Here is a 13,928-nt window from a genome sequence, read left to right as displayed (position 1 = left end):
AGTAGGTTATGTGAGACCATGTCAAATGCCTTGAGAGATCTAAGAATATGGCAGATACAAAGTTGTTGTTATTTCTAAGTTGGTTAACCTGGTTGGTGAAAGACAGAAGAGCAGTGGTTGTACTGTGGTTTGGGCGGAAGCCGTGCTGGGTTGAGGAGAGGATGTTATGTGAGGTTAAGAAATGCATCACTTGGGTATGAATACATTTTTCCAGAATTTTGGACAGGGGGGATAGGATAGCAATGGGGCGGTAGTTTGATATTTCGTAGGAGTTACCTCCTTTGTGTAGGGGATAATATGTCATTCCTTCCATAGATGACGGATATAAGCCTCTTTTATGGAGTCGTTAATCAGAATTGAGACAGGGTAGGCTAGAGATTCAGCTGCTAGTTTTAGGAAATTAGTGGGTAGGCCATCAGCTGCAAGAGTGGTAGGTTTTAATTTTGAGAGTAGCTTTTTGACTATGGAGGTTGGTATGGGAGAGAGGGTGAAAGGTGGTATATTACTATGGTCCTTAGTGGGGTGGATGTAGGGTTATTGCTAGATAGCTGAGTAGATAGTGATAGAATAGAGTCTATGAAATGATGGTTAAATTGAGAGGCTAAGCTGTCAGTAGTGGAATTTGTGTTGGGAGCTGGGGTAGTAGTTTTACCAGGTTTTAGAAGGGAGTTAATAGCATGCCAGAATTTTTGGGGTTTTTTAGAGTGTTTGTTTTGGAGATGAAGGAAGTAGCTTTGTTTGTCTAGCTTTGTTTGCCTTTTGGCTTGATTCAAGTTGTTGATAGTTCTGTCTATTTAAGCTAGTATTGTTCTTTTTCCAGATCTTCCAGGCATTATCTCTGGCTTGTAGTAAGCCTTTTGTGGTCCTAGTCAGCCAAGGAGCATAGTTTACCTTGGATCTAAGTTTCCTAATGGGGCTATTGTATTCAAAACATTCATAAAAGTAGTATTGAATAGTTTAACTGCCTGGTCTAGTTCCAGAGTATGTAATGGCTGCCAATTACATTGTCGTAATAATGTATTGAGAGTTTGTGGATTTACCTTGTGCTCGCTTTCTAGTTTCCTTATATAGTATGGGTTTGGTTATGTTTAATTTTTCGAAGAAGGAAAGTGGGGTAGTGATCACTGAGTGAGTCTGGAAGACAACCCGTGAGATAATTTTGACTAGGAAATTAACTAAAGTCCAATCAAGAGTTGATTGTTTCTTGGATTTTTATCTACTCTGGTAGGTTCTTGAATTAGTTGAGAGAAACCGAATAAGTTAATATGGTTAGTGGGATTGCTAGAGTTGCAGGATTGCCAATCAAGATTTAGGTCTCCTAACAGTATGGTTTCTTGTGGTAGGTTAGTTGTAGCCCATTGTAACATTTCTTCTATTGTTGATGAGTTATTTCCTGGAGGGATATAACTACAAAGGATGTTAATTCTCTTTTGTTGTTTAGTGATAGAACTGAGCCTAATGTTTCAGCATTTTGGAATTTGGGAAGTGGGGTTTGCAGAGGTTGGAGGTTGAGTGTGTTTTAAATAGAATAGCAACTCCACCTCCCTTTTAGTATTTCTGTCTAGTCTTAGGATGTTATAGCCTGATGGAAGAATTTCTTCATTCTGGATGGAGGGTTTTAGCCAGGTTTCAGTAATAGTTAGTAAATCTGGGGAGTGTTGGGCTATGAATGTATGTAGGTCATGCAGTTTGTTTGTTATGCTTCTTGAGTTTAGGTTTATAATAAGTAGGTCTGATGTTTGTTTGTGTGAGATGATGTTGTTGTATGGACCTGGGTTGGGGTGTATGTCCCCTGAGATTAGTAAACATTTCTTGTAGATTAGTTTGAGTTTTAAAGCATGTGCTAGGTCTATATGTGTTTTAGGTTGTGCTTGTTTTTTGATATTGTGAGTGGTAGGGAATTTATATATATATAATAATGGGCTGTCTCTAAATAGTGTGGAGCAGACTGTGAAATATTTGTGTTTGTGTGTGAGTGGGTAAGAATGTGTTGTGTGGAATGCATTGTTTAGTGGTATGCTAGTGGGTGTGGATGTGGTGAATGTTAGTGTGGTGAGGGTAAGAATTAGAGCTAGTGGTATCAATTCCATTGTTAGTGTTGCTACTAAAGATATATAGATAGAAAGCAAAATGGGTAAGTTAATGGCTGGGTGTTGTTCTTTAGTTTGGCTACTGGGTGGGGTGATTGTTTTGGGTGTGTCTGTGTTTAATTGGAGGGAGGTGGTGATTGGTGTGAAGAGTGGATTGGTTGTTAGTGTTAGCTATAAATGTAGATGCACTGGGGGTGGGTGAGATTTGGGGGTAGGGTAGGGGAGCGGAGTGAGCCCGCAGGGCGAACGGAGCGGGAAGAGCCAAGAGGTGAGGTGGCTCAGGAGAAACAATCAGGGAGCAGGACTGCAACTGCAGGTACAGCTACGGGAAGTTAGTTGAATGCAGGATGCCATTAACCCCAATGCCTGCAGGATTTTCTTTGCAGTGAGCTGGGTAAAAGTTGCCATCTTTTTGAAGTATTGAGTCAGTTGTTTTTGTTTGTCTGGCATGAGATAAGCCATCTGGGCCGTTGTATTTAAGCTGGCACCCAGGAATATTATGTCTTGTGAGGGTATTAGCTTTGACTTCTTTTTGTTTACTGTGTACCCTAGGCAACTTAGCAGCTTTGTTACAAATGCCAGATGCTGTAATAGAATGGACTTGCTGTCCGCTTGGATCAGGCAGTCGTCCAGATATGGATAAATTTGTATTCCTCGTTGTCTGCAGTATGCAATTACTGATGCCAGGCATTTCGTAAATACTCTGGGCGCAGTAGATAAGCCAAAGGGCAATGCAGAGAATTGATAATGCGTTGTACCTGCCAAAAATCTGAGGTATCTTCTGCAATCTTGTCTGATAGCGACATGCAGGTATGCCTCTTTGAGGTCCAGCATTACTAACCAAGACTCCTTGCCCAGCATGGGAAGAAGCTGCTGTAGTGTGAGCATTTTGAATTTGGGTACCTCCAGGTATGTGTTTAGAATTGAGAGGTCTAAAATGGGTCTCCAGGCTTTGTCCTTTCTTGGTACTAGAAATAGTCTTGAGTAAAAACCTTGACCTTGCTCCTTTGTAAGTACCTTTGGAATTGCTTTCATATCCATGAGAGCTGAAATTTGCGTTTGTGCCTCTGCCCATTGGTTTGGAGGCAGATTTGGCATGCCTCTCATTCGTGGTAAAGTGTGAAAATGAAATCTGTAGCCTCGGGTAATAATATCCAGAACCCATTTGTCCTTTGTTATGATGCGCCAATTTTGTGGAAATAGAGCCAGTTTTCCTCCCAAAGGTGCTGCCAGGGCAATTTTGCTTGGCAGGCAAAGAGGGAAGTCATTGTGTTTGTTTCCTGGGGGGTTGAGATCTTTCGTCTCCACCTCTGAGTTGTTGCATGCCATTGTCTACGCCTGAAAGAACCTTGTGGCTGGCCTCTGCCCCTTGGGCGTCTGTACCTACCCCTTTGGGGTCTGTCTGATGCAGGAAAGGACCAGTTTTTTGATGGCCAGATTCTGCTGAAACGAGGAGGTTGTACCTGTAAAAAATCTTTAACTGTCTGCATAGATTTTGCCTTTTCTTCCATTTTCTTTAAAACTTCCTCTGCTTTGACACCAAATAACACATCTTTCTGCAATGGAGCATCCAATAACCTTGCTTTGACATGTTCTGGTAAGGCTTGCTCTTTTAGCCAAGCATGTCTATGTATTACAGATCCTGTGACAGCTGCTCTACATGAGGCTTCCAATGAATCAAAACCACACTGTAAGGTATGCTTTCCCACCTATTCTGCTGCATGCAGCAAATCCTGCATCTCTTTGAAATCAGGTTGATCTGTCTGAGGGATCATTTTCTGCTTTAACTGTGTAATCAAGTACTGCTGGTATTTTAGCATGTGGAATTGGCAGTTTAAGGCCTTCATGGCCAAAGTGGCAGACGTATACACTTTCTTCCCTCATCTTTCTAATGCTCTGCAATCTCTTTCAGAAGGTAGTGGATTCTTAGCAGTAGAGGCCTTAACCTCTTTGGGACCCTGGGAAATGGTTTTGAGGTCTGCAACAGGGCTTTTATATCGAAACTTATGAGAATCAGGAACTCGGTAGTATCTGTCTGGTTTAGCTGGTGCAGGAGGTAAGGAATCTGGGTTTAGACTAGATTTGGTGTAAACATCATCCAAAATGTCTAAAACTGGAGGAATTGCAAGGGGTCTAATGCTGTGGAAGAAAAAGAAACTCACAGAGTCTTTTCTTAGAGTCAGAGTAATCTTGGCCTTCCCAGTGGAAGTGTTCCCTCATGGTGTGTAAAGTTTCCCCAAAAGAGTAGTCTTCAGGGGGGGAGACAGAGGGAATGGACTCTTCAGCATCTGAGTCTTCATAAGGAGGGAAGAAATAATCCTGGTTCTCAGAGTTAGCTGAGGAAAAGGATGCTTGATCAGAGGAAGGATAATCTTCCTCCAGTCTAGGCCTTTTGTCAGGAGGGGGTTGTGAACCCCTGATAAGGGTAATTAAATCCTCAGCCATCTTAAGCATCTGTCTTTTAGGCATAGGGGCCTAGGGGCCTGTGGGGGGGGTTTGTGGACCCGGTTTCCTAACTTTTAAGGGGGCTTTAAGTTTAGCATAAGACTTAATAGAGATAGTTGTCGGTTTGAAGACACCTTCAGAAACCGAAGGCCTGTCCAAAATCTCCGGATCACCGTCAGGGTTGGCGTTCGAGGGGTGAGATGGAACCGGCTCCTGAGGCCCAGCTGATTCGGTCTGGGAGGCTGTCAGAATTTCTAAATCAGTGGTAGTCAGGGACTGCAGAGGCGCCTCGCTGAAAACTGGAGAACCGGTGGCAGGCCTTGCTGAGGCCTCGGTATCTGGTCTTGGCCTTGGCCGCCTGTCCTTATCCTTGCGTTTTTTAATCATTGCTGATGTCGGTTGCTCCGACGACATGCTATAAATTTTCTGCCAAAATAATGTCGGGCGAAATCTGCCCGACGCTTGATTGTACGTTTGTTGAACCTAGCACAAAAATGACAACCAGAGACGTCGTGGTCTGGGCCTAGGCAAGGAATACAATAAGAATGAAAATCCTTATGAGGTATTTGCTTCCCACAAGAAATGCAATTATTAACTTTGTCTGACATTGGTCTGAGGCAAGAAAAGTTTCCCCAACGGGGTACTTAGCTTTAGAGAAGACTTCGGGCTGAAATTTGATTCGAAAATCTCAGGAGCTAGCCGACTGGCACTTGCAAACTGCTTCTGCTTCGGGCACCGAGTGGCAAGAAAGACTGAAGAAAATGGTGTTGGCTGCCTCTTTTATCCCCCTGTCGCACTGACGTCAGGGAAGAAGCGACGCCGGACCAACACTTTGGGATTCGGCCAACTGCGGGACCGCCTGACGGCAGGATAACCCAAGTGTGATGACTGCAGCAGTATAACACGATGAACACCTGCTTCTACAAAAATCGCCGCTGAAGTCGACGGATCCTCTGGGCGTCCCTCAACTCCTATATCGGAAGTTGGTGGGGCATCCTGTAGCGGAGCGGCACAGGTAGAGGGCCTAGGAATTTTGGCCTTCTTACACGGAGGTTCTGTTGAGACCTCCGAGGAGGGATCCATCCTAAGGGCTAACCATTTAAGCCGCTGGTTCTCCAAGTAAAGATTAAGAGTGGACCAGATGGCTGTGAAGGGTCTTAGGTACAAAAGGACTGGCAAATGGAGCAGGAGCTGTGATCGTGCTACCAGCCTAAGCAAAAAACGAAGCAGTCATGCGAGTCTTTATGGGGTATCTGGTGCCCGCACTGGCATTTACCCTTTTTTGCTGACATTGGCTATGACTAGCTACAACAAACCAAGCTTTAGTAAGATAATTAGAAGAAAAAACCCGAACGGGGCACTTAGCTTTTTAGACGTTTGCATTGAAGGAGTGAAGCATACAATGAGTTGGTCTGCGGCTGAAAAGTTCTGATGTCTGTGCGTGCAGATGCCACATTTAAGGCCCCTGGTTTATGGCCCTATGTTTGACATCCCACGCAGCTGCAACAGGCCAAGTTGAAGCTTTTGTATAGGAGCAGACGTACGGGTCGCCTGAGGTGGGAAATCCCACAACAAGAATACTGCAACATAGGAATAGAAGGACATACAGATACCTTTCCTGAAGTGAACTACTAAATAAAAAGTCTGTCGGGTAAGTTGTCATGAAGAGTATACAGACACCAACACAACAAAGTATCCATCTATAAAAAACACTTCCAGATTCTGAAGAATGCAAGTAATTAGTGTACATTCACGGAGTAAAAGGACACAACTTCAAGGTCATCCAAAAGAAAGGTAATCTAAAGGAGTCGCAGAAAATTTGAATGGTCACATTATCCCTCTCCATCTCTCTGAGAGAGACCATGGATAAGGACAGGACATACTAGGAAGGAGCAGGACAAGCATGGAGAAAGAAGACACCCAAAGCAGGGTTGATGCATGCTTTAAGCCAAACTACCAAATGGTATGACCCTGTACATATGCCTCAATTTCCTACCAGATAAAATAGTCATTCACAACATGAGGCATGATCTCCAGTACAAGATGACTGAGCAGATCTTCCCTGACTAGAGACTGCAGTCCCACATGGGCCTAGTAGGCACTGCTAAGGAAAAGAGAACCCAGTCACAAATACTCTGATCCATGACCAAATGACTAAAAGTACCTGATCTATAGGAAATAAAAGACTGGGCACTGTAAGAACATCAGAATTCACTCTAAGGGAAGGAGTAGGGGATGTTACTCCACTCATCCCCTAAATCCTTAACTAAAGCTGAGGACTGGTCAGCCCGTAAGTCTAACATATCATAAGGACTTAAGCTTAGCTTGTAAGAAAGGGTGCTGGGTTGGAATTGCTCTGTTAGTTATTCAAGATAATCTTCAAATGAGATGCAGGAAATCAAAAGCTTGTGTCAGAAAATGCCTCATACTGTGGCTCTTGATACAGTATATCAGGACGAATATCACCAAAGAGAAACAAAACTACCTTCTTCATCAGCTAGGTCACATTCAAGGTCAGTGTAACAAACACACCAGTTTTTGTAACATGAACTGTTTTTGCAAGCTGCATGATGAAAATGCTATCTAGCCACAGGACTTAACAAGTGAAACGCCTGTTAAATAGGGCCATAGTCAAAAAAATGTCAGCCTTGAGTATGAAGGTAAATTAAGCCCTGTTATCAGCTCAAAGAATTAAATCCTGCTCTGCCAACCTCTCTAAAAGAGGAGTAAACGTAATACCTGCAATTCAAGCACTCTAGGAAAATTACACTAAAGAAAAGAGGGCCTGAATCCTACAATGCGTGCGTCCACTTCTGCTTTCAAAACATCTGTTTTAAAGGAAAGAACTAAAAGTAATCATCCGTTTCCAGTGGCAAAAAAAAAAAAAAAAAAAAAAAAAAAAAAAAAAAAAAAGATTAAGTGCTGTTATAACAGGTAAATCCAACACCATGTAATTTGCCAAAGCATCTCAACTCTAGTTTTTTGGAAGAAATAAATGCCATGCAAATCCCTCTTCTCAAAAAAGATATTAAGTCATAAAAGTAGCAGCACTGCTACTGCTGACAGTTCAAAGGGAATGAATGCTACAGGACTGTGTGCCCTGTTTTTAACTGCCAATTCTTGCTTCTTGGACTACTAAGGTTTCTTCCACATCAGTCTTAGAATGTAACAACTTCAAAAACAATGACGAAACTTACTGGAAAAATTTGAATGCCTTCACAATACCACCAGAATTGGAAAACAGTGTTCGAAGTTCCTCTTCTGATATGGATGACCTTTAAAATAAATAAAGTAAACAAAAGCTCACTCTTACCGAAAAACATACATGTAAAACATAACATAACATAATAATATTTACTCACGGAATATTTGACAGATGAAGTGTGGCAGAGGGTGGGAATATATTTTGGAAGTTCTTTGAGCCCGGCTTCTTAAAACGATGCAGTGGTGAATTACCAAAATCTTTTGTCAGTCCCTGATCATCAAGACCCTCACGAGGTAACTGTACAGCCTGGTGTTTGGACAGGGTTACACGAATGATTTTTCCATACATTTTTTGTCCATTGAGGTGACTCATGGCTGAAATAGAAAAAACTATTTTTTTAAACCTAGCACTGACATATCATTAAAATAATTCAACCAAGGTTTAACAAAATCAAACAAATGCATTTTCTGAATGGAAATTTACAGTGCAACTCACAGTTAATATCACCTTTGTGACTTGCATGGAAGGAAACCCACCATAAAACTATAACATAAAAACTATGCAGGCTAAGGTGCAACACAGGTGCTGGAAAACATTAAAATGGAACACTTTTAAGCAGGTACTCATGCACTGTTATGCAGGAAAATCTCTACAAGTCACTGGACACCATGGAAAGCACCTGCAATGAGGATGGATCAAGCACTTGTTAAACACAAAGGAAACAAAATATATGACTACACCTCAAAGTGAATCAAAAGACATCACATTTGTCAACATCCATCCACAAACTAGGAGTGCTCGTAAACCAATACAGGAAACAATGCTTACACAGGGATGAACCCACACATTCCACATAACAGTGGGTTCTGCACCAAGTGCCTGTCAAAGTTGATGCAGACTCTAGAGTTGCTATGTTAGGGAATGTGAAATCCTAAATGGAAGCAACATGTGCAATTGGCTCATTCAATATTAAAACAGTTATAATTGTTACTAGTACATTTAGGTAGTGTACCCGCCTCATTTCCTACCTTCTCTCTCTTGGACATAACTTTACACAGCTATCTTGTATACATCATACATATTTCACCTAGTTGCATCTTGAATTTCTCTGTGTTTGTTTTTTGTAACGTACTTCTTTTTTAATCTTATTCCAGGCCAAGAATGCAACTGGTCAATTACCACTGTACTACGCATTTTAATTTCAAATACATAAAAATAAAACTGTCTGAGGGGATCCGCACATCTGGAACTGCACAGGCCAACACCACACCTACAGGAATCCTTTTACTTAGTAGCATCCTGCAGACTGACGTCATGTACAGAACTGATAAACTTAAAATGAAAGTACATTATAGGATAGATGGTAAGTGCATCTCAACCGCTGCTGATCACCTCTCACTCCAGCCATGCTCATGCATCACCCGAAGGCAGTGACTGCATACAGAGCAAGGCTGCTGTGAAGTGGTAAGTAATATGGCACACTCCCTGCAGCATAATGATGGTGAACTAGCATCTTGGATCTCCCTGCTGGCCTGGATGGGGATAAGCAGGTCCAGCAGACCTGGTGAACAAGGAGATGAACAAATGGTAAGATGTCAGGTGCTGTTGGTGGTAATAAACTGTCCTCAAAAGATTAGGTTAGCAAAAACAAGCAAAGTCCAATATCAACATCTGTGCATTTCGAAGGTTACCCAAAAGACAACTAAGATTTGGCCATTACTGACAACATTCAAAATCACACTGATGAGAGGGTCAAATAGTGAACTAGTTCAATTTAATCTGGAACCACATAATGGTAGTTCAAAATCATCTACATATAATGACCACCATCTACAGAATTAACAAGGCTATGGAGGCATTTCTTTCATGAAAAGACATTTGATGACATTTAAAACATTACCAGTACAGACTAAGAACCACACTACGATAGGACTACAATAACGGCATCACAATGTCTGACCACAACTGAAGCCAAAGACATCATCAGGCTGGTGAGAAGGCCAAACATAAAAAAAACAAAACAAAAAAAAAACCAAAATCCTTACACAGAATAAAATTAGAATGTACTGTAAGCTATTCATATGCGAACAAAATCTATAAATTTAACAAGGCCAAGGAAATATTTTTTAGGAGGAATGCCAGCTATGAGAAGCCTCTGGTCTACTTTGAAAACTACCAGACCACCAAAAACTACACAACTGGCACAGGATGCTGGAAGAGCTCTTAACACGTTCAGGAAATTAACAGTTACATGGAGACTCGGACATTAGCAATTATGCAATTCCATAGGACTGACAAATGTTACATTTGATCAACAGTCACTTGCATACAGCCAAAAAAACTCTGAAAAATTATTTAAGTTTGATGTCCATTTGTGCACAGAGCTGTAAGATAAGGGGTGGAGTTAAATGGCCTAAAGTTTTAGGTGCCAAGCTTTTTCAGCCCTGCTGATCTGAAGTCCTACAGATAGACAAAGATGGACCAGTCCCTGTCACACAGGACACTTTTACCCGATGAAAACCCAACGAAGTACCCTGGTGCTGATAACCATCCTAATGAATGCTTTCAGCACTGGGAAACAAAATGGACAATGCAGCACAAGAGATGATGGGCATAGTGGGAAGGGGACCTTCATACCTCACCTGGGAAAACTATATCCACTGAGCTGAGCATGTGTTGTACTACATACTAAACTCATGCACCCTCCTCAAAAAGTACAGTTTTGTACCTACCATAAATGTAGATGTTCGAGTGTATATACTGCTGCAGTCATCACACTTGGGTTATCCTGCCGTCAGGAGGTCCCGCAGTCGGCCGAATCCCAAAGTCTTGGTCCGGCGTCGGTTGTCGTCGCTTCTTCCCTGATGTCAGTGCGACAGGGGGATAAAAGAGGCAGCCAATGCCATTTTCTTCAGTTTTTCTTGCCCCAGATGTCAGGTGCCCCCAACTAGGAAGGCAATACAAATAACTATGCAAAAATACCTTAGTAGATAAACAATAGTATTAGCTGTTAGCAAATACACCATATAGACATGCATCCAATAGATTGATGTACATGGAGTTATAACTAACACCCTGGTATGTAGAGGGGATGGTGGGAGGGTAACCTGGACTGCAGCAGTATATACACTCGAACATCTACATTTATGGTAGGTACAAAACTGTACCATGTTCATCATGTTATACAGCTGCAGTCATCACACTTGGGTTGAATCCCAAAGCTATGGATGGGTGGCTGGTACTAAACTGGGTTAGGTGAAGCTAGGATGCCCTGCAGAACTGCAGTGGCAAAACCAGCTCTGTTTTTTGAGTATAATGGAAGGTGGTAGTGCTTGGTAAAGGTGTGCACTGAACTCCAAGTAGCTGCCTCCAGAATGTCCTTGCTTGGAACCCCCCTGAGAAAGGCTGCTGAGGTTGCTGTTGCCCTGGTAGAATGGGACCTAACATTAACAGGCACTGCTTTCCCATGGTGCGAGTAGCAAAAGCGGATACAATGTGCTATCCATTTGGAGATGGTCTGTTTTGAAATAGCCTTTCCTTGTGAACCTGCAGCATAGGATACAAAGAGTTGGTCAGTTTTTCTGAAGGTCTTTGTCTTATCCAAATAGTAAAGCAGCTGCCTGTGAAGGAGTCTTTCTCCTTTATTCTGGGGGTTTGGATAAAAGGTGGGTAAATGAATGGTCCGATTCAAAGCCACACTGGATACTACCTTTGGCATAAAGGTAGGGTTAGTTCGTAAAGAGACTCTGTCCTGATGGAAAATGATGAAAGGTTCCACTGCCATAAGTGCTTGTAGTTCTGAGACCCTGCGCGCTGAGGTGATAGCCAGCAACAGAGCTGTTTTCCATGACAAGTATTGTAGTTCTGCTGAGAAGGCTGGTTCGAAAGGAGGCAGTGTTCATTTTTCTAAAACAAAACTGAGGTCCCAAGCTGGCATTGGGGGTTTTCTGGGGGGTCTTATATTCTTAGCCCCTCTGAGAAAATGCCTTAGTAAAAAGGGTGTGAGAATATGGGAGGATCCCTATTATATTGAGCTGAAATGGCTGAAGCATGGATCTTAATGGATGAGAAAGAAAGGCCTTTGTGTAGCATCTCAGTTAAGTATTGCAGTATTTGAGAAATGCTTGGTATCCAAGGATTTTGGCCTTTAGCCTGGTTCCATGCACAAAATCTTTTCCATTTGTCTGAGTAAGTTTTTCTGGTGCTGGGCCTCCTGGCCTCCAAAATGACATTCAGGACGTCCTTTGAGAGAAGTGCTGATTGATAATTCAAGGTATTCTCCATGCAGCTAAGTTTAAAGTCCTGAGCTGACTGTGAAGGATCTGAGAGTTTTGCTGAGTCAACAGAAGTGGGAATTGAGGCAAGATCCATGGAGGGCTGTGAGTCAAGGTCCTTAGTAATGGGTACCAGTGCTGACGTGGCCAGTCCGGAGCAATGAGGATCATTTGTGGTCTCTCTGATCTGACTTTCAGTGACACCTTGGTCAAGAGAGGTAGTGGTGGGAAGGCATAGACTGTCAATGCTGTCCAACTGAATGATAGGGCATCCACTTTCCAGGCTAGGGAATGATAAGTCCTTGTGCAAAATTTTTGTAGTTGGCAATTGTTGGGGGAAGCAAATAGATCTATGTCTGGGCGTCCCCCACCTTTGAGTTATCATTGAAAATACTTGTGGGTGTAGTCTCCACTAGAGAGGATCTGCCAAATTTCTGCTTAATTCGTCTGCCAATATGTTTTCCTTTCCTGGCAGGAATTGTGCTTGCAGTTGTACTTGGTAAGTCAATGCTGTGTTCCACAAGGTCATCGCCTGTCTGCATAAAGGGTAGGAGTGTGTTCCTCCCAGTTTGTTTACGTACCACATAACTGTGGTGTTGTCTGTCCTTATTAGTAGTTGTCCTGGATGCAAGAGGTCCTTGAAGGCTGTCAGTGCATTTTGCACAGCTAGCATCTCCTTTTGGTTGATGTGTAGATGCATTTGTTTTGCAGACCATTTGGCCTGTATGCACTGTCCTGCCATGTGTGCTCCCCAGGCGTAGTCTGAAGAATCTGTTGTCATAGTTTGGTTTGCTGGAGGTAAGACAAAAGGAAGACCCTTGTTTATTTGACATGCTTGAGCCCACCATAGGAACTTTTTGAAGGCAGGGAATGAGAGGTATACTTGTTTCGAGGCTGTGCCTGTGTTGAGTCCATACACTTTTCAGGTACCATTGTAATTTCCTCATATGCAGCTTTGCATGTGGAATTAGTTGAATGCAGGATGCCATGAACCCCAATGCCTGCAGGATTTTCCTTGCAGTGAGCTGGGTAAAAGTTGCCATCTTTTTGAAGTATTGAGTCAGTTATTTTTGTTTGTCTGGCGTGAGATAAGCCATCTGGACCGTCGTATTTAAGCTGGCACCCAGGAATATTATGTTTTGTGAGGGTATTAGCTTTGACTTCTTTTTGTTTACTGTGTCCCCTACGCAACTTAGCAGCTTTGTTACAAATGCCAGATGCTGTAATAGAATGGACTTGCTGTCCGCTTGGATCAGGCAGTCGTCCAGATATGGATAAATTCGTATTCCTCGTTGTCTGCAGTATGCAATTACTGATGCCAGGCATTTCGTAAATACTCTGGGCGCAGTAGATAAGCCAAGGGGCAATGCAGAGAATTGATGATGCGTTGTACATGCCAAAAATCTGAGGTATCTTCTGAAATCTTGTCTGATAGGGACATGCAGGTATGCCTCTGAGGTCCAACGTTACCAGCCAAGACTCCTTGCCCAGCATGGGAAGAAGCTGCTGTAGTGTGAGCATTTTGAATTTGGGTACCTCCAGGTATGTGTTTAGAATTGAGAGGTCTAAAATGGGTCTCCAGGCTTTGTCCTTTCTTGGTACTAGAAATAGTCTTGAGTAAAAACCTTGACCTTGCTCCTTTGTAGGTACCTTTTGAATTGTTTTCATATCCATGAGAGCTGAAATTTGCGTTTGTGCCTCTGCCCATTGGTTTGGAGGCAGATTTGGCATGCCTCTCATCCGTGGTAAAGTGTGAAAATGAAATCTGTAGCCTCGGGTAATAATATCCAGAACCCATTTGTCCTTTGTTATGATGTGCCAATTTTGTGGAAATAGAGCCAGTTTTCCTCCCAAAGGTGCTGCCAGGGTAATTTTGCTTGGCAGGCGAAGAGGGAAGTCATTGTGTTTGTTTCC

The 13,928-nt window shown here is 42.6% G+C and overlaps 1 protein-coding gene across 4 annotated transcripts in view; it reads right to left on the bottom strand.

Annotated features, from left to right (window-relative positions):
- Positions 1-13,928, bottom strand: part of PTBP2 (polypyrimidine tract binding protein 2) — a 1,270,924-nt gene that overhangs the window by 123,981 nt on the left and 1,133,015 nt on the right. For all 4 annotated transcript variants that reach the window (XM_044085703.1, XM_044085704.1, XM_044085705.1 and 1 more), the window contains exons 11-12: positions 7,898-8,114; positions 7,733-7,810 (exon numbers count right to left, since the gene is read on the bottom strand). In XM_044085703.1, the coding sequence (XP_043941638.1) occupies positions 7,733-7,810; positions 7,898-8,114 (295 nt within the window). The remainder of the gene's footprint in view (positions 1-7,732; positions 7,811-7,897; positions 8,115-13,928) is intronic.

Source organism: Protopterus annectens, chromosome 10.part0 (assembly GCF_019279795.1).
Source record: "Protopterus annectens isolate FY-2018-M chromosome 10.part0, PAN1.0, whole genome shotgun sequence".
NCBI lineage: Eukaryota > Metazoa > Chordata > Ceratodontiformes > Protopteridae > Protopterus > Protopterus annectens.
The sequence above is the reverse complement of the archived record's forward strand: the minus strand, read 5'-3'. Positions and strand labels throughout refer to the sequence as shown.